Below are 20,973 nucleotides of genomic sequence, written 5' to 3'. Positions count from 1 at the left end.
TATACATAAAATTGCTCCCTTAATCACACATTGGCTATTTTCTTTCCAAAGCTTGAAATAAAGCAATAGAGTACAGCAGACTGAATCCAGAGGCTAGTAATACGGCATCCTGACCCACCATTACACGTCAAGCGTTGCACATTACCTAGCAACAAGCCAGTGGAATATTAAAGCAATGTCCTGTATTAAATTTATGACGAAGTACATGTTGGCTTTAGTGGTTGTTAAACATCATGTCAATAATTCATTTATACATAAAGCCTTAGCATCCTGAGAATTAATCTTTGAGCTGGAAAAAAAGAAAAAAGAAACAATGCTACTGTAGTGTGATAGTAGAGCGTATAGCATGGTTGTACTGGATTTCTGGTGCACTCTGGGTAACAATATAGTCCACTATCCAGATAATATCATGAGTTCACTGATGATTCATCCAACTCTACTATACGGCTGCACCCAAACATTATACATACGATGTCATACACGAAAAGCGCATGCATTAATGCATCTTCATGCAGCCCAAGCAACCATTACAGAGCAGGCAAACAGAGATTTTTGCATAAGTATTTATCCCTTGAACCTTTCCACATTTGGCAGTGTTTCAACTAGGGATGTACCGATCCGATATTTTGGATCGGTATCGGCGCCGATCCAAGCATTTTAAGTGGATCGGGTATCGGTGGTCCGTGACCGATCCGAATCCGATACCCGTGGTCATGGGTATCGCACTTTTCAGAGTGCCACCATTCGAATCCATTCCGCTTGAGGAATGCCCTAATAAATTAAACTCCATTCCGCATTTTACCTACAGCATTGACCACCCTCCTGCTTCCTGAAATCCATGGGAGTCGGAACCATGTGTGTGGGACAGGACACGGCCACTTTTTATTTACTTCCGACGCCCCTGTCCGTGGTGGTTGATTAATGTCAATTAACTAACTATTGCTTGAACTTATAAGAAAAATACACTTATATATAAATATGTTGCACAACTGCCTGCGACAGACAGACAAGTTTAGCAGGCGTCCTTAACTTTTACCTCAGTGCGTTAAACATGTCGCTCATTTGGGTGCAAGGTTTACTGTGTAATACATGTTGCATTGTGTTTCAAGAGTTCTAATATAAGATTAACTTTAAAATATTGCCTTTTCTTAAGAAAATAATTAAATTGAAATGTAATTAATTTAATTGCAGTATATATGGTTTAGATTGTTATACCACTAACTGTTAAAAGTACTGTTTGCTACTGCATTAATACTTTTAAGGTTTCTTGTGTTTTCATTTTACATACAGTAATGGGCATTTTTGTATTTCTTTTCCAGAAACAAATAAATCTTAATAACTAAACGAGTTGTATACATTCTTTAGTTTTAAAGGTAGAACACGGGTATCGGATCGGTATCGGAATCGGATCGGAAGAGAAAAAGTGGTATCGGTACATCCCTAGTTTCAACCTTACCTGGAATTCTATATCACAAATCTACAGAAAAGAGCCTATAATATTAAAGATCAATGAAAATCAATATTGTTTGCAAACATATTTAGAAACAACCGACTGAAGAGTAATCACCCTCGTTGCCATGAAACTTCTATATCATTTGCCAACAGAAGTCATAATTAGCTCATCTGTGTGCAATTAAGGTGTCACACGAACGCATGTGAAGTAAAGCTGTTGTTGGAAGAGGTGAATATTTCTGCATGGTGGTGACAGTAGTGATGACTGAGATGACTGAGTTACATGTGCAGGATTTATTTAATGGTCCCCAAACACAGATAAATGTCTTTATATTCATTACATATGCAGTCAGAGAGGCAGACAAAGTGCACTAAATACACTTTAGAAAGCTATTTGTAATTCAGAAAAGAAACGAAACTGGTTCTAAAAAAACATCAAGAACCGAAAAATTCATTCACTGAAGATGCATAAAGGTATGAAAATGAAAGAACAGCTATATGTTTCAGAGTCTTGTAATTGACCAGATCACCAAAGCTGAAGGTCTGAACATAGTCTTATACAGTATGTGTATATTGATATACAAAATATATATATATATATACACACAACAAAAAGCAGGATACAGCTTTAGGATATAATAAAAAGCAAAAAAGGGTCATTTACAGCCTGCCTAAGAAAGTCTATGACTACAATTTCTGTAAGCGCTCTCTCTCTCTCTCTCTCTCTCTCTCTCTCTCTCTCACACACACACACACACAGAATTCCTGTTGGGGGCGGACACACCGAGGTCAGAGATCACAGAAAGACAAGTGAGGTGCTCAGCATGTTTCTGCTGAGCAGTGGACTTCTGTGTGACTTCTGCTCCCTGCCATCCATCCCATAATTACATCTGCACCAGCCTGCTGCTTCCAGACCACTAGACTTGCATTCACAAATAAAGTTACTGCACTGCAGCCTGGCTCTCGCAGCACGGCCATGCTTCGTCCGGAGGAACACCTTCTGATGTAGAAACACAGAAAGACAGGAAGAGCACCTGCACAAACTCTCCAGCACATGCACTCTGATCAAAAGGTGTTCACTCTTTCTGGCAGAATTTAGAGGTACGCAGATGACAGCGGGAGCTTTTTCCCCCGATTTTGTTTGAGACACAAATACAGTGCCTTAAATCGAGGCGGTTCTTTTGGAAAATGTCACAGTGGAAAGGAAGCAGGCAGCATGAGGAAGAATGAAGGACACAGACATAGCGAGAGTGAGGAAGATGGCTCATACGGTGATTTTCTATACTAAAAACTGACACACACACACGGATAGATTATCATGACAGTGCACGTTTGCTCCTATATTGTCATATAACTCTCATATATTGTTCCAAGCTCTAAATTCCAAGTTTCCAGTTTGGAATACAAAGCTCCATGTACTAAATTCTTATTTCTGAGTTCAAGATACTGAATTCAGAGTCGGGAATTCTGTGATCTATGTACAGAGTTCTTGATTTTGAGTTCCACGTTCGGAATTCCGAGTACTGTGTTTGGAATTCTGAGTTCCGAGGTCTATATAATGAGTTCCGAGTAAAAGTTCCATGCATTGAGATTTATCCTGTACACATTTTACTATACACAAATGTTGACATTTTTATTGTATTCTCTACAGAACTATAACTGCACTACCTCAGAACTGTGCTGAAAACTACTGCACAATTCAGTTCATTCTTGTTTAACTCTCTCTGATGGGAAGACAGCCGTACAAGCGTTTCACTACATGTCTCACTGTCTCTGTTTTATATCTGAGGAATACAATTTGAAGCTGAACTATTTGTGGATTTCAAACGCATTTCATTAACTGTGTGATAAATAAGCTTTATAAATTCTATACAATAGGTTAAAATTTTACCAAAGGTTAAAGGTAATAAGTTCCTGAAAGAAAATGTGTGATGGCTTTGAATATTAGCCATTAGCCATTAGCCATAGATAAATAATCATTCTTTTTGGCTGCTTTCCAGATTTCCAATGGGGATTTCACAAAACTTCAGATTTACAGAAAAGAAAAATTATGTGACTTGTAGCTGATGATTCATGTCTCCACATAGAAATAATCTTTTAACAACTTTTCTGTTCTGGCACCAAAGTGGTGGAATGAACTTCCCCTAGAGGTCCGGACAGCTGAGTCACTGGCTATTTTCAAGCGGCGGTTGAAGACCTGCTTATTCAGGAAACACTTCAACTAGCACTTCTTTCCCTATCTTTTGCATTTCAAAAAAAAAAAAAAAAAAACCCACAACCTTTGACACTTTTTCATTGTAACTTTGAACAAAAGTTTTAAACTCATGGTATCTTAAGTATGTAACCTAGTTAGCCAGCATTAATGATTCAATGCTAGAGATTTAAGCACTTATGTACGTCACTCTGTATAAGGAAGTCTGCCGAATGCTGTAAATGTAAATTGATGCAATATCATGAAAAAAAGACCAAACTAGTACTAAATGACTAAACCGTACATAATCATATGTTTCCATATTGTGGATCGTTAAAAAAAATGAATCCCCGTCACATCAAATGTTATAAAAGAAAGTAATATTATTAACATTATATGATACAGTATATACACGTGTTACATAAAGGTAAAGATAATATGATTTACATAAAATGTGGTAAAACATTTGTTTGGTTTTTATGTAAATTCCAATTATATCCAATGCAGCTCTCAGAAACTGTAATAGTGTTGTAGGTGACTGAGGAAACTGGTGAGGTTTTGCTATTGCACACAGTTTCTAAAGATATTCTGCTATACAATATTGTTTACTCCGTAGTAACGGGGTCATGGATTTAACCTCTTCCCTTGCTTTCACTTCACAACAGAAGACACAACAGAAGCAACAATGAAGGGAATTGTGGCAGCAAGAGCATGGTCATGTGCCGCTGTGTACGGAAAGGAGGCAGAGCTCATTACCACCAGTCCACTTATTTGTGACTCTTTGTGCTTTCAGTAATGACAGTAATATGAGAGAGAGAGAGAGAGAGAGAGAGAGAGAGAGGGAGAGAGGGAGAGAGAGGGAGAGAGGGAAAAAGAGAGAGAGAGGGAGAGAGGGGGGGGGAGGGAGAAGGGGGCTTGAGAGAGAGAGAGCGGGAGAGAGAAGAGAGGGGGGGGGCTTGAGAGAGAGAGAGCGGGAGAGAGAGAGCGCGGGAGAGAGAGAGAGAGAGGGAGAGAGAGAGGGAGAGAGAGAGAGAGGGAGAGAGAGAGAGGGAGAGAGAGAGAAAGAGAGAGAGCAGGAGAGAGAGCAGGAGAGAGAGAGAGAGAGAGAGAGAAAGAGAGAGAGAGAAAGAGAGAGAGAGAGAGAGAAAGAGAGAGAGGGAGGGGGGGGACTTTTACTTTTAATAACTCGAATTTAACAGGAAAAAAGGTTACAATTTTAAAATAAATAAAATTGTTTTTTTTTTTTTTTTAAAGAGAGGGGGGGGGGACAACAAGTGGGTGGATTGTGCACCACACACACAGACACACACACACACACAGACACACACACACACACACACACAAACTTGAACTGGTAGTGAAAGCTGTGAGTTGTGTTGTGTGGAGCTGTTGGAGTTGTGTTGAGCTTTTGTGAGTGTACTGAGAGCAGGGACTGAATAAATCATGCACATATTCCTGTTTTCAGTGCATGCAGATCCATAGATGTGTTTCTATTTGTGAGTGTTCTGATAACTTTATGAGGGTGTTACTGTAACTGGATTTATGCACTAAATATCTGCCACACTAGCAGTGCTGAAATATTGCATGTCTCTCCTTCAGGGTTGCAGAGATGACATTTGTCACCGTGTCAGAAGGCTGGTGTTACGCCAGTCTGTCGTAATATGCTATGTGCTTGTAGGGTTTGTTTTCTGTCTCTCACTCTGCTGCGGCACACTGAGTGTCGTCAGCGGTTACACGGGGATGCCCTGTCTATATCTGTCGGAGTAGCTTTATACTGTGGAAATACAATGTACTAACTATTTTGTTTTAGATTTTTGGTACGTGGCTTACTGGTTAGCACATTTGCCTCACACCTCTAGGGTAGGAGGTTGATTCCTGTCTCTGCCCAGTGTGTATGTTCTCCCTGTGATTCAGGGGTTTCTTCGGGGTAGTCAGGTTTCCTCCATCAGTCCAAAGACATGCCTTGTAGGCTGATTGGCATCTCTAAATTGTCCGGAGTGTATGAATGGGTGTGAGAGTCTCCCTTGTCCATGGTGTCCATCATCCAGCTTAACTTCGACCCTGTGTAAATGTAGCTGTGTGAATGTAGATGCAGATTTCTCTTCTTCTGTTTTAGGGCTTGGGAGGTTGAGTAAAATATTATGTGTGTAATTTAATTTGTTTAATTTCAGTTTACTTAGTCGCCCAGAATTGAAGAATAATTGTTAGTTATTTTGGTGTATACTAGTAATTATCTATTATAAGCAGCTGTCAATCTATAGACAGTCCATAACATTACATATGGTTAAACCCACAAACCCTTATCAACTTGACCCCGGATTATTAACGTGGCACACCACTTGAAGGAGCGTGCAAAACGTATCTAAATGAACGTACTCATGATAAAGTGTCAAGCCTGAGAGACTCTTGGTCCATCCTCGTTACAGTGATCCCACTTCATTTCTCACGATGCTTAAAATGTTAATGTGTGCTCCTAAGCAACATTAACAAACTCCAGCCTCATATGAATAAAGCAAAACCATGCTGTGCCTTCATTTCCATAAATTTACCTTTAGCAATCTACATGCTGATGAACTCCAGCGTATTCATGCAAAACAAGGAGATAAGAAAAAAAAAAAGAAGAAGAAAAAAAAAATAAAATAAATAAAACACCCAGCAAATTCGGGGGAGTTTGCTTGCAGGAGCCGTGTGCAGTGCTTGTGAGCTCTCATCAACAGCTTCTCATTATAACACACTTTTGATTATGTTAAAAGTGTGCAATGTTAGATGAATATTTGGATGTAGAAGGGTAACAGCTCGTGGAAAAGACACCGTGCAGTAGTCCAGATCTTTATTACTTATTACTTATAGCTGCAATAAACTCGCACTGTCACTTCACTCTGGTTTTGTTCAGTTTCTTTAATTACATCATTCTGCAGAGGCCCGTTACACACACACACACACACACACACACATAGACTCACATATACAAGCACACATACACACACACACATACACGCGCACAGTATGCTCTTATTATAACACGCTTTTTTTTTTTATCTTTTTTTTTCTTCTTTTGGCTGCTCCCTGTTCGGGGTAGCCACAGAGGATCATGTGGTCCGCATATTAGATTTGGCACAGGTTTTTACGCCGGATGCCCTTCCTGATGCATCCCTCCTGTTTTATCCGGCACTGAGAGTTAACTTATCGGTACTGCTCGGAAACTGAACCTGGTTGGCGGAAACGAGAGCGTGGGATCCTGTCGCTGGAGCAGCAGGAGGCCATTATAACACACTGTTAATTACATTATATCCCACACCGTGAACTGCAGGTTTGAAAATTTCTGAAATGATCAATATGAGCTTACAAAACAACAACAACAAAAAACATCTGTGAGTAAGAGCAATAAAGTGCAAAGAAAAGTGCAAAAGAAAAGCCTTAAGAATAATAAAGTCTAAAAATGTGTAAAATTTAAAGAGAGACAGAAAGAGATAGATGGAGAGGGAAGGGAAGAAATGAGATGGGAAGGGAGAGGTGGAAACGGAGAGGGGAAAAAAGGGAGAAGGAAGGGACATGTAGAGAGAGAAGGAACGGGAAAGAAGAGGGAGAGACATGGAAGGACATGGACAGACAATGGGGGGGGCAGGGACAGGAAAGGAAAGGAGATGGAGAGAAAAGAACAGACAGGGACTGGAAGGGAAGAATATATTTACTATCACAAAGTTATATCTGAAGATTACTAGTTGTCTACATCAGAACGAACACACACACACACACACACACACACACACACACACACACACACACACACACACACACACACACACACACACACAAACAATTTTAATGACTAATGTAATATGCTGGGTTTAATGTCAACATGATCGATGTTGATTTTTGACTAGAACGTCACTATGAAGTCACCACAGACTGAAGTGATGCCTACACAGTGGACACACAGAGCCCTGAGGCTGCAGTACTTACGTAGGTTCAGTGGAGCAGGGCTTTAAGTGACCGGCTCAATTTATACCTACACAAACTGCAGCTCAGAATTCAGGCAAGGCGAGCAGCAGACTGCAGAGAACAATGTGCTAAAATCTTACAAACATTTACTACCTGCTGTCAGGAACATTTATGCCTCACTGTGCACAGAGAGCTAAAGCATAAATGTGAAATGTTTTAATGATTCAGCAGATAATTGTGTTCACAGAAGTCTGGCTTCACCTTTACAAAAAGCTTCTTTAAGCGAAATAAAAAGTAGAGTTTGCCCTGAAGGAGAGAAGTGACTTTGTCCTGTGCTGTCCTCACCAAACTGAAGGTGACTGCCTGTTTGATTCATCGTCCTTATTTATTCAGCGATGTGCTATCCCCGATGTGTTGATTTTAATTGGAGCAGCGTTTTCATTTCCAGGCCCGCCCCACTATTAAAGGCTCTGAAAGATGACAGAGGCTGCTGAAAAGCAATGAATCTGCAGCTTATCAGGAGCAGGGAGTATGGACATTGATCTTGCTCTTCTCGCCGGCTAGTGTAGGTCAGAGCCCAGTGCATGCTGGGAGGAGTAGCACAAGGCAGAGGCAAACTCACAGTAAAGGAGGAGACGAAGAGGCTTGGTGAGTCAGGACTGTGTGCCAGGAAGTTTAAAAGTGATTATGAGGTGTAATCGGCAAGCAATGCACAAGCTAATCCATTCTACTCTTATGTAAACGAGGATGATGTGACGTGCTTTTACTGAAGCTTCATAAAATGTTTAATGCCTGGGGCTCCAACGCCATCTAACTCTCTCCCTATCTTCTGTCTTAATAATCTCGGTGGTGGCCCATGAAGGTCACATCCAGCCGATCTCCCCGTCTCCTAATTTAGTTCCAGACACTTCACTTGCAAGTGAGAGACCAAACCCATAAACTTAAAAACACTGTTTCTGACATTCCTAGCAAACCCACACAAGCAAAGTCTCTACTCTATCTGTAGCTTTAAGGTCTAAATAAAATCCTGGTCACCCAAAAATCCTGAATATTTTTACTCGTTCTTGGCTGATTGAAAGGAGTGGAACTTGTAATCGTTGTCTTTTTCTGTTGTGTGTTCACAGATGCTTTTCGGCTCACCGCGGTTGCAAAGAGTGATTATTTAAGTAAGTAAGTAGACTTACTTTCAGCTCAGACCACTTTGGCCATTTTCCTCGGATCCCTTTGATTGAAAAGTCATCTCTACTCACAGAACCTTCTCTCTCTCAGCGATTTCAGTGCTAAACTCTCGAGACTGTTGTGTGTGAAATGTTCAGGAGATCAGCAAACATGCATGGCGCAGTTACCGATATCACACTTTTTCCTGAAGCTCTTGTTTACTTGTTTTTTTTTTTTGCACTGTGCCGCTTCCACGTGATTGGCTATCTAAATAACTGCATAAAATAAATCACGAGTGTATCTATATTAGCGGTGACTAAAAGCGACTGAAGTAGCAACCTTAATTATTGCTGCATGCAGTTTTAGTAGTCCACATGACCCTTTGTAGTCCTTGAAGCAACATGAAAATTAATCATCAAAAAAAAAAAAAAAAGCAATGTGAAGTGTCAACAAAAGTCGTGTATGAAGGGATTATTCTAGTCTGTTCCACCAGCAGAGATCTATATGTTAAGATATTTTTAATTGGATCAGAGCTATGGGAGTCTGCACAGGGGTAATTCACACCTACATTTTATTAAAACGCACGGTGAGGAAATGGAAACTTCACTTTCAATACAACTGGTAGAGTTTGAAAGGCTTATGAAAGAACTCCAGGCGCTTTTGAGGTGCAGGCAGTTCATTAAAACTTAAGATAGAGTCACCGGAAGGAAATAGGCAGCCGGATTAAAATGGCGCACTGGTGAGGAAAAAAATCGATATGGTCCGTTTGAAAGGGTGATCTGGTGTGATCTCACCATCAACCATTTCCAGCTGTGTGTGTGTGTGTGTGTGTGTGTGTGTGTGTGTGTGGTTAGGGGAGGCAAAAGCCACAAGCCAGACAGGAGATCATGATGAAGCCAGGAAATCTATCAGTAATCATCCCAGCAAGGGGTCACGTATATTTACAAGATACGGCAGATTGACGCTGATCCTCGCACCAGCCACAGACGAGGAGGTGAGAGACCCAATTTGCACCAAATACATTTTTAAGAGCGCATGCTGAAGGTTAATTCCAGTAGTTCTGCTTTTCTAGGAAAGTGCATTACACGGATAGATATTTGTGTTTTATTGCCTTGATAATGACGCCGTGTAGCAGAAAGCCCTGACAAATTCCACCGGCTCCTCGTTTTAAGTTATGATATATAGAGTCTCAGAATGGTACTTGCAAAACGCACACTGTGCAAAACCTGATGAGTCTGCCTGCGGTGACGCACAATAGCGATAAGCTTAGTAGTACACAGTGAGCGCCCAGAAAGCCATCTGCCTTATGGTTCCCTTAAGAGACAGCCATCTATACTAAAATACAAGCAATCCATCAGCTCAGGCATAAAAAAGCAGCTCTTTTCCGTAAGGCTAAAAAAACACAGAATGCCCTTCAGTGGAAAGTGGATAGCAAATAAAAATTAAGGAAACTTCCTTACTATATATTTATAGTAATGTAACATGTCAGAAGCTGCGGTTCACTTTTATGGTAACACACCATGTATCGTTTAACCACATTACAGCTTACCGTAAAAAAGTGCATTGATACTAACTGCTAATGTCCCTGTAGTAGTTATTTTAATAGAAACGAGTTTGTGGATTTTGACACGGAGCTTTGTAAGGAATAAGACACTTCATGCTCTGGAAGAGGAAAATAATCAATGGCGAGTCGGTGGAACGCGCTAATGCGGCTAAATCAGAGCGTTGATTGTAGTGTATTGTATTTTTAAATGTTTGTAGTTACTGTACTTACACAATTTTTTTCAAAGCCATGATACAAGCATCTCTGACATTACACCTGCTACAAACAGCTACGCTTTTCTTCTTTCGCGCTCTTCGATATTTGGTAATAACATAAAAAGTTTAGCTTGTCATGTTACCGATAATGCAAAGATTTGCTGTAAGTATGTCAAAGTGACAATGTATTAGAATGAGAACCTTGCAGCCTGCATGACTGTCCAAATGAAACTAAAACTTCTGTCTGGTGAAATCTGAGAAGTCAGCAGTGCTGTGGAACAGAATACGTTTAATTAACACAATTAAAAACCTTTAACTATTCATATGGTGAAAGCTCATCCCTTGACCTTCAGAGGGCCAAACAGCTGAACGACAGGAGTATGAGCGTTCTGCTGTAGTCTCGGGTAGACCTTTAATCCCCCTGAAAATGCAAGCAAGACTCTAGGGCTCTATGTATCTATTCTATATATCTTTACATATCCTTTACAGAGGGAGGAAAGATCATATGCAGACATTAAAGTTCACCTTTCACACAGCAAACGGCCTGCTCCTGCCAATCCTCCCGTGATGTATAATTCAGTGCGTGTTGTAAATCTGCACAACGCCTCCACTGCAGACCAGGCGCTCTGTTACAGCAAGATCAGCAGGGGAAAGAGCTACAGAACAGTAGATGACCTTTCTGGAAACAGTGGTCTGAGCAAACATATCCGAACGACGAAGGGCAAAGCGGAGTGAATCTTTAACCTCGGGAGGGTCCGAATTTCAAACACAGCCTTAAATTCCTTCTGAGCGTGACTCACCGCGGCCGTGACTCACCGACTCTAACATGGACTACAGAAAGAGCTTTTTAAATCAGCTGCTTCTCTGTGCATTACGCTTGGCCTGCTTTGTCCTGGATCACAATAGAAAGAGATGCGTCAGAGGAACTGTGAGGTCTGCAAAGTGAATATTAAACGATCTGTGTTGCACTTTTAGAATTTTTCATTGGTTTTAAGGTTTGTTTTTTTCCCCCTCAGGACAAATGTTCCAAACCGTAGTACACTAACAAGGTTTTCTTGGAATGACTCATCTGTCAATTTTACTGAAATAATAGAAGATCAAGGACAAAGCACCAAAAAACTGTAATGTAAATGTAAAGTGTCTCTTGACAAAAAAATCCTAATCTCAGTGGTTTACGAGACCACTGAATCTCTTACATTTCCAGAACACCATATATAATAGTATAATCTACAACTTGAAAGCCAGTCTATAAATTTCTGTTTTTCAGTATGCGTGATTTTTTTTTCTTTTCTTTTTTTTAAGCTAACCTCAGTTATATCACAATCAAGAGAAAATCCTCAGCGGAAAACTGCTCTCAAGATGGAGAAGTAGTTTGCAAATGGGTGCAATTTACCTGCATAGTAATCACGGCCATTTTATAATATCAATTCTTCTCAAGCACCTCACCGACAAAACCTAAATGCACACACGAAACAGCTCGACTCTGCAGCACTGAACTGATGAAGTGTACTGACATGCATCTAGATATACCGGTACAAAAGGGAACAAATGTTATTGTGCAAAAAAATATGCCACTGCGGTGTCCTAGGTGAGGTATGGCGGTCTTAACAGGCATACTGAATGACATGGATGCAGAACAGTGACGTATATTTCAATATTTTTGAGATACATCTTTTCTCATTTTATACAACTGAGCAATTAAGGGTTAAAGAACTTGATCAGGGACCCAGCAGTGGCAGCTTGGTGGACGTGGGATTTGAACTCACAACCTTCTGATCTGTAATCAGTTTGCCTTAACTTCTTAATCAGCACAAAGTTGCAAACTGAATGGTCTCAAATATGAGACTAAACAAATGTGGGAGGTTGGTTAGGTTGTCATTTTCCTGCACCAAAACACCTGACTGCATTCTCTCTCAATCAGAAGCAGGTGCCAGGGCTATTACAAAGTGTGGTGTCAGCATCTGAACCACGCATCTGCGGCTGAACAGCTGTGTGCATCAGTGTTCACTGAGAGAGGTGGAACACAGTGAGGGAAAGAGGTGCAAGGCAGGAAAGGAGATATTACGGAGCCTCGTGTTGCCGTCTGTGACATCCCACTAGTGGCCCATGGGCCGCGGCTGCCATGTCGGGCTCGACCAACACGCTCCACCTTCACCTGACACAATACTGGCATATGGTGATGGATGTGGGTGTCTGAAACCGTGTGTGCTTGCACATCAAGGGCTTCGAGCACTGACCATAATCAGAGTCTCATGGCCTCAGCAAGCTCACATAGCCTCAGGCTGTTAGCCCCTGATTCATTAGAGCTGGTGGAAGGGAAGCAGTGCTAATGCACTCGTCTAACCTCCGTGGGGAAGCTCCCTTTGTGAAAAAGGTAAAAGTTGAGGGGAAAATGTAATTGCTTGACTGATTCACTCTACAACAGTACAAAGCGGAATGTGACGCCTGATAATAGCGCACACTGGCTGACGTCACAATGGAGCGATTTGGAAATAACGAGTGACTAATAAGTGGCCTTATTACGTCAAAATAGCCAAAAGAACAGACATTCAGTGTCAGCTCAGAGGCATTCTGTGCAGAGGCAACACACTAAGTGCAGGATACAGCCTTGGGCAAGAATGGAAGGACATATGATGGGATGAAGAGAAGGAGGGCTAGAGGGAGGGAGAGAAAAGAATGCTTACAGGCAACAACTACAGGGATAAGTGCCTTTTGACCTCACTCCATTAACTTCTCTCTGAACGTGTGCAGCTCTGCAAGAAAGCAGGAACGACAAGGAAGGAATCTCACTCGAGGCAGCAACGCAAGGCAGATCTCTGGAGTGAATGGAGTTGATATGTAAGGTTCCATAGTTCTCTGACTCACAGGACTAAATCGAGTGCAATGATTACATGATGTGGACCAGAAATCCCCATCCAATCTGACTCAGTCAAATTAGATTTCATTAGGAGATAAAGAGGATAAAGGAAAGGAAAAAAAAAAAAAAGTGCCGTCAACTGAACTGAACACCGTGCTCGACGAAGCCTGCTGAGGGAATGACTGCTCTTATAACATGATAACAGGACAGTTTTTCCACAACAAAAAAAAAAAAACAGTTACAAATATGTGTAGTTTAACAATGGAGTATCGTGGTACAAGAGGAATAAAACATAAGGACCCCCTGTTATAGTAACATAATCGCCTGGATGACAACAGGAGCTCTGCGTCCCTCTCCACCACCGTGTCATTGATTCTTTTCCTATAACAGCATAGAGCATTGTGTTTTATTTGACATGGGTTATAACACTATATAATTTCACAAGCCTGTCAGTAAGCTAAGCCCGGTTTTTAAAGATTCCATGAAACTGCCCTGGATGTATGACCTTGTGCAATCCAGCAGCTGGACATTTACTATGGCATTTCAGGCTTTAACAACAGCTGGATGCTGGCAAATCACATAAAGCATCCTTGAGTGTGAACAAACCATTTCTCCAGACTCTAAGCCAAGCAAGAGTGGTAAACATCTCATGAGGCTAAGATAAGACAGGATCTCTGGCCTAACGTGATGGTAAAATATCCAGTATAACGTATTCAGTGGGAAAACTGAAACCATGCTTACACAAGCAGTACACTAGTGACATTACACTAGCGTCTGAGCCTAGACATGAACAGCTGTTAATCTATAAATAACAGTTGTTAGTTAGGTTACATGTGAGGCCCAAATGACGCAAGAATTAAGTTTGTACATAATACTTAGTAGGTTTTTAATGACTTGGTATTAATGACAATGAAGCTTCGCTGCTGTAAGGCTTTTTTTTTAAAGAGAGATTTCATATAGGAATTGAGGAATATACTTATTTGAAATAATATTAATTCTAATGTTACTTATAAGTCTACAATAAGTATAATATAAAATAAAATATTTGATAAAGAAGAAAAACACCAAATAGTCAGTTTTCAGAATCGAGACTTCTGTTGGAAGCAAAAAAAAAACAAGCAGGACCTTCGACCATAACCCTTACTGTACGTCTGACTTGATGACTTGTTTTTGGTGAATCTGCTCAATAGTAATTTTACTATAATTATTCGCTGACACCAAAATAAAACTTGCCCCTTCCTGAGATAAATATCTGTTCAGGGGATTAACAGGGTTACTTCCTGCTTGACAATCTTCTGCCAACGAAGCTCAGCCTAACTTGGGCATACATACAGCATACAACACGATCACGGTTTCTTTTGTGGGAGGAGAAAAAAAAGCAGATAAAAGGAAAACCACACCATGAGGAAAACCGGGTGAAGCTGCACACTGTTATGTGTACACATACGAGGAGAAATAGCAGCAAGGCAGTGAGAATCAGAGGAAAGTTTAAAAATGTAAATTTCTCTGGCTTCTTTTCTCCCACAATGAAACGCATCACTGCACTGAATGCAGGCTGAGCAGACAGGCCCGTGTGCTGAAGCGCAGGAGCAGGCTCTGTCTCCGAGAAGTGGCCATTCAATTCTGATTATGGCCACCTAATAGAAAGTAATGAGCGAGCCTTATGCTCCAGTGACTTCGGCTTTTCCCAGCGGGGTAGCAGCGCTCTCTGCAAAGGCCAAACCACTGCAGCACTGATTGAGTCTGACACTCAAGGCTGAAGGAGAGAGGGCAAGAAACGTGGCGAGAGGAAGGGAAGGGAAAAAAAAAAAGAAAAAAGAGGAGTTAAACCTGGCGAGTTCGGGTAGGCAGCTTATGTGTAGTCAGCAGAATGACAGGAAGGAATAGGAAGCTTTATGTGCATTTTCTGTTTTTCTTTTTTTTATAGGGTTTTGTTATCGATCGCATTTACATATAGACATCTGTGCCAGATTGTTGTGGACGGCACATTATAAAGTGAGGATATCTTTCGAATGAAAAGCATTATCAGATTTAAAGAAACCATATAAACAGACACGGATTTTAGTGTCATCATTGTGTTATTCAATGCGTACACGCTATTAATCTGATATCTGTAATACGCCACAGAAGTAGATTAGAAGATAAGGAGAAGAGCAGTACATTACCAAAGCAGGGGCAAATTATGGTATGCATTTTGAAGAAGGGAAGAAAAAAAAGCAAGACTTTTGCCGTTTCGCATTCGCAGGACTCTTACTTATGATTACTCAAATGCACAAGATGGCCAAGTCTTATTATTTTTGTTAGACATATCCACCCTGAGACCTTCGATCTTTCCTGTACTGCTTAGTTCACTCGGGACTGTAGATTGCTTGACTGCATAGTACATTCAATAAAGCACTGCCCCCCCCCCAAACAAAAAAAAAAACAAAAAACAAAAAACAAAACATTCTGCCCACAGCTTTAATGGCTTTAGACACAGCAGGCAGATCTCTCTGTGCTCCACCTGTCTCTCCTCTGCTTGCCTTAAGAAAAGTCCAAATTTCTGCCCAGCGCTGCTTTTCATTCATCTCTTGTGTGGTAACCATAGCGACAGCAAGTACAGTTAGCGCTTAGCCTACCAGGACTGTGTTGTTATTTTATATCCACAGGCTGCATAATAAACATAGAAAAACATCTGACCAAAAACCAAAGGCGTCTGATGCAAGGCGCCTGTTCATGTACTTTTCCACTAAATCTAAAAATATCAGAGGGTTCGGGACGACTCTGTGGGGTAGAGCACTGCTTGTGTCACTATGTAGCTCACAGGATTTGTTTGTAGCCTGTTGTGCTCCTGATAAAACTCCATCTCTATCAACCAACTCCGTCTCTATCAGCAAAGATACGGGACACTGCTATTATGTAAGCAGAAAATCTCTCTTCGACAGAACCATCATCGCTGAGCAACTAATGGGATCATGGGATATTTCACACAATGCCACTAGTTTAGTATTTGAATTTTTTAGAACTTTTAAAACTGATCTTGGCGATTAAAAACAATTGTTTTCTATAAAGAATACAACCTATAATTGCACTACACATGGATGATGGAGGAGACGAGTAAAAGTAAAAGAACAAGCACAGACAAACAAACAGAGAAAGGGACAGACTGACCGCACTTACCGTCAATTCGGCTCACCAGCTCCTCCAGAGCTTTCACTTTCCTCTGGATCCCCGGCTGGGCAAAAGTGTAGTTGTCCTAAAGAAGGAAAAAGAGAGGAACTCAGGCACAGCCTTAGCTAACAGATCATTATTGAGGTATGAATATGTTGTGATTGACAGGTCCCTGTGGAGAGCTCATTTACAATACATTTACACCAGTGCAATTAAAAGTCATTGATCGCATAAAATAGAATCCATTAGCGATGCTTACATAATGTCTTTATGCCTCGGGGATTTTTACAGCATAATGACAACCATGGGGAAAAAGGACTATCAAGAACGCAGTTAACACACTCTCAATCTCTCACACAAAGACACACAAACACAATGGCCTGTAGGGTATAGTCAATTCTGGTGTAGTAAAGCATGTAACCGCCCAGAACACACACACACACACACACACACACACACACACACACACACACACACACACACACACACACACACACACACACACACACACGATGGCCATAGTGATGGTAGCTGCATGCTGGGAATAGTGAGCCCATAATTAAGTGATAATATTCATCATGGTGCTGTGGCCCACAGTGCAGCATAATTACCACATTCATTTCTGTGTGCGCCGCCGGTCCTCATGACCAGACAGCCACTTAGGATTCCTGCTCCACACCTATATCCCTGCCCCGCTTACCAATTACTACCCCAGCTAGCTGTTAACCTAGCAGTATTTGAGAAAACGGTCAGTGGACCGCCGCATGCAGAGGGTTAAGGAAGATGAATACTGTGATCAAAGTGCTAGACGGGGATATTGATAAACAATAGTGGCTGAAGACCCATCATTCACAGCAATTACAGGGCTGCTGGAGAAGATTGGGTGCAAGAGGGAAGTGTGTGCTTGTGGGCAGCTGGTCTCAAGCGAAATGGTGAGGACTCACTTATCCTCCCACAAACAGGAAGCACTACTGAGCAGTGACAGCTTTACAGTGTACAAAAATTAGGCTGATTTTCTTGCAAAAAAAAAAAAAATCAAATATTAATAAACTAACATCGTAATCAAGAAAGAGTTGAGATCAGGGAACAAGTTAAGCCGAGCATCTGTGATATAACGACGCACGTGTCTTTGTTCCCGCATTATTAAATGTCAAGAAGTAACTGTTTGAAAAACTTGAAAATATCCTGACACAAATCCACACCTAACAACCGTTCCAACAGGTGTTAGTGTTCCGGCTTGACAAAGAACCAGCCCTTGCTGCTCTGACTCACAAGGGCAGACAGCTATTGAGTGTGTCTAAGCGTTAAGTGTGTGTGTGTGTGTGTGTGTGTCTCCATCTTTGATGAGGCTTCAGAGAGTGAGGAAGCTTTAATGTGGCCTGGGAGCAGCAAAGGCGGCAAACGTCCCACAAGGGGAGAGAAGTCATTAACCGATAAACAATTGCGGCTGTCCTTCAGGCTGTGCAGCCACTGCACTCCAGACGTGCCTTGGATGAATACACAAGGAGCCGCATCCCAACTCTTAAAGTGATTCCAGCTCTGGTGGGTTTTTTCTTCTCTTCAACTCTCTTTTCCTTTTCTCCGTGACCTCGAAATAGGAACTGGCGGAGCAACCCTAAATACGGTAAAACAGATGGAACAGTTTGTGCCTGGCCTACTTTTGCAGGCCTGAACTTACTCTGCAGCTGGAGCGATGACCCTTGAGATCACTCGCGGCTCAGTGAACATTAACGCCCAAAGCCTGGATAATCTATCTCTGCAGGAGCCTCTCTATCTGTTAAAGTGGTGGGAGCGCACAGGTAGGACGAACGTGTTCGATGTTTTGAAATGCAGGTGAATTTGAATAGAGAGGAAGAGCATGGTGCATTACAACATCCAACATTATGTGTGACTGCACAAGATACAGGCAGAGTAGTCATGTTTAATTTTGCCGGAAGCAGTTGAGGTATAACGTGGCCTTTTAACACAACTTTATACTTATTTAGCAGTGAATCCTCAATATTGTATGGCATGATTCAGCCTGGAAGGGCAAGGACGAACACATGCTTCCTCAAAGACGTGTAATCCTGCTTCCTTCCTAACTGCTACTCCTAAATGCACTTTAAAGACAATTTTTTTAGCCAAATAATTATTTTACAGAGTTATACATTCATTTAGAATAAGTCATGTATGTGACAGCAAAATCAGGCTGAAAATTGTATGTAGTAAAGTCTCCTGATAGTCGGTTCAACCCTGGATGATGTTACAGTTCCAGTACTTAAAATAAAAAAATAAAAAACTTCCCATTTTGTTATCTACTGAGGCAGATAAGTTTCAATACAGAATCTCAGCCTAATCCTTCCTGTTATCCTTGTTGTACTGACTAGACATCCATCCACACATCTGGAAGTACACTGGTCTATAAGTGCTGTCATGTGTGATATTATATAAAGCTGTTTCTCTGGAGAAACAAAATGATTTAAACAATTAAAACAGATTCCTGCTCCATTAACATTCCAAACACTCCATTCACACGCTCAGGGCAAATCTTCCCATAATGTTCCTGGCCTGTTGATCTGGGATCAGATTCAATCGTGTTCTAGCAACAAAACATTACTCTTCATGATGACATGAGCCATATAGGCGTACTGTCAGGTAGATTTAAAATTCAAAGTTCCTAACCAGAGCCCTTCTTTACTCGTCTTCTGTGCGCCATGTAGTAGCAGGTCATTTACCTGTTAAGCAATGAGAAGGGGAGGTTAGTCTTAAGTATGCATTAAGCCTGCCCAGAGGCTTTGGTAATTACATTTGCATTATTAAAGCTCCTCTGCAGTAATTTAATAAAGTACTTTGGCTGTAGCACAACTTAGCCAAAGAGCTATAAACGACTTGAAGCTTTCACAGCAACAAGACTGTTTACCTGTGGTACAAGCACAAATCTGACCATACGGACATCTGAGCTAACGCCGCGTGGCAAGACAAACAGGCATAGACACAGAGAAACACAGGACAGGACAGGGTCCATGAAGATGGACAATGACAACACAAAATAACTACCTGCAGATTAATAACTAACAAACCTGTCAGATATTAACATTGCCCAGAAAAGATTCATTCACAAACTGTAAAACCTGTCAGCAGTAGACCAGAATGACCTCTGATGTCCTCAGCATGCTTAATGGCTGCAAGGGTTGCGCTCAAAGAACAAAACTAACGTCACAAGTGCTCCAGTAGTGGAGGGAGCAATTTCCATGAATACACAAAGAAGATGCTGTTCCTCTGAGTCTTAGAATGAACCTGGGTGATCGGGCCTCATTTGCAATGTCTAATCACAGGCTTGGATGCACAGCTTGACTACATTTGTCCACAGAGTTCACCTAGATGCGGTGTGCTCGATATTGCGAGTGTAGCTTCCATATGACATCACTTTAAACACCATAATCTATAAGCATAGAATGCTGAGGCATTTACAGCACTCCTTGTTACACTGTGGTTAAATCAGACTATTGCTCATGGTGTATATCAAATAGCAAGTGGCAGTCACCAATTATTCAGTGACAAAACTACTATTTAGATCATTTTATTCAGCCTGCTAGATGGCTTTCATGGATATTTTGAATTGGGGTGTCTTACTAATGCCGGGCTCAGAACCATAGGCATAGCGTAAAGAAGGCATAGCGTAAACTCCATTCTGTTGCTGTTAAACCAGTAAAATGTTGTATTATTCACCGCTGGTGCTTCCTGAGTCTCAGATGCTACGCATTGGCTTTTTTTTTTGTTGCCGAAAGGCCAATGTCTCTTCTGAGTCTGAAGATGACCGAGTACAAAAAACATGGACATGTGTGATCAATAGATGAGTCCTGTGACTTTTCCTGTGAATAAAATGGTACAATGACTGGATGAGAGCCTTATTTTGATAAGCGAGCTACACCATGCAAGCGAACAAACACAAAAAAAAAAAAACAAGGTTGCTGACAGGATTTGGAGCTGTGATGACAACCTTGATAAGCTTTGTGCACAAAGCGGACTGCTCTCTGTGTGACTCGGCTGGGAGTGTAGGCTTTTATACTTGCACTCTAGCTATTGATAGCTTTCCATCAGTCAAGCCGTTCTTCTCTCCCTTCCTTCATCCATCTAGCCCATTCACGCAGTCAAGCTTCTTATCAGAAAATAATCCAGCTATTCGCTGTGTGAGCAAACAGGATCATGAGCTTATCTTTAGAACATCTCAAAGTCACCGTCCAACATGACGCCACTTCTCTCTTGTATGCTTGTCTATCTTCTATTCATTATGAGGCTTAAGAAAGCTTTCAGATATCTTAATGGGCTTTGAGAGTCTAGCGTTGATGTTCATGTCTTTATTTGTGAAATGCGTTTGACTGAGAGGGGTATGTGAGGCAGCAGTAAAGCAGAGTTAATTCGCAGCGCTCCGTGTCGCTGGGGATACGGCTGACGAGAAATGGAGGAGCTCAGTGAGCTGAGACAG

The 20,973-nt window shown here is 41.3% G+C and overlaps 1 protein-coding gene across 4 annotated transcripts in view; it reads right to left on the bottom strand.

Moving 5' to 3' along the window:
• The window catches only part of tbc1d22a (TBC1 domain family, member 22a), a 148,038-nt gene that overhangs the window by 38,473 nt on the left and 88,592 nt on the right, over window positions 1–20,973 (bottom strand). For all 4 annotated transcript variants that reach the window (XM_027151450.2, XM_027151453.2, XM_027151454.2 and 1 more), the window contains one exon: window positions 16,518–16,593. In XM_027151450.2, the coding sequence (XP_027007251.1) occupies window positions 16,518–16,593 (76 nt within the window). The remainder of the gene's footprint in view (window positions 1–16,517; window positions 16,594–20,973) is intronic.

The sequence above is a fragment of the Tachysurus fulvidraco genome, chromosome 19 (genome assembly GCF_022655615.1).
Source record: "Tachysurus fulvidraco isolate hzauxx_2018 chromosome 19, HZAU_PFXX_2.0, whole genome shotgun sequence".
In the NCBI taxonomy this organism is placed as follows: domain Eukaryota; kingdom Metazoa; phylum Chordata; class Actinopteri; order Siluriformes; family Bagridae; genus Tachysurus; species Tachysurus fulvidraco.
This window is presented reverse-complemented; position numbering and strand designations above follow the sequence as displayed.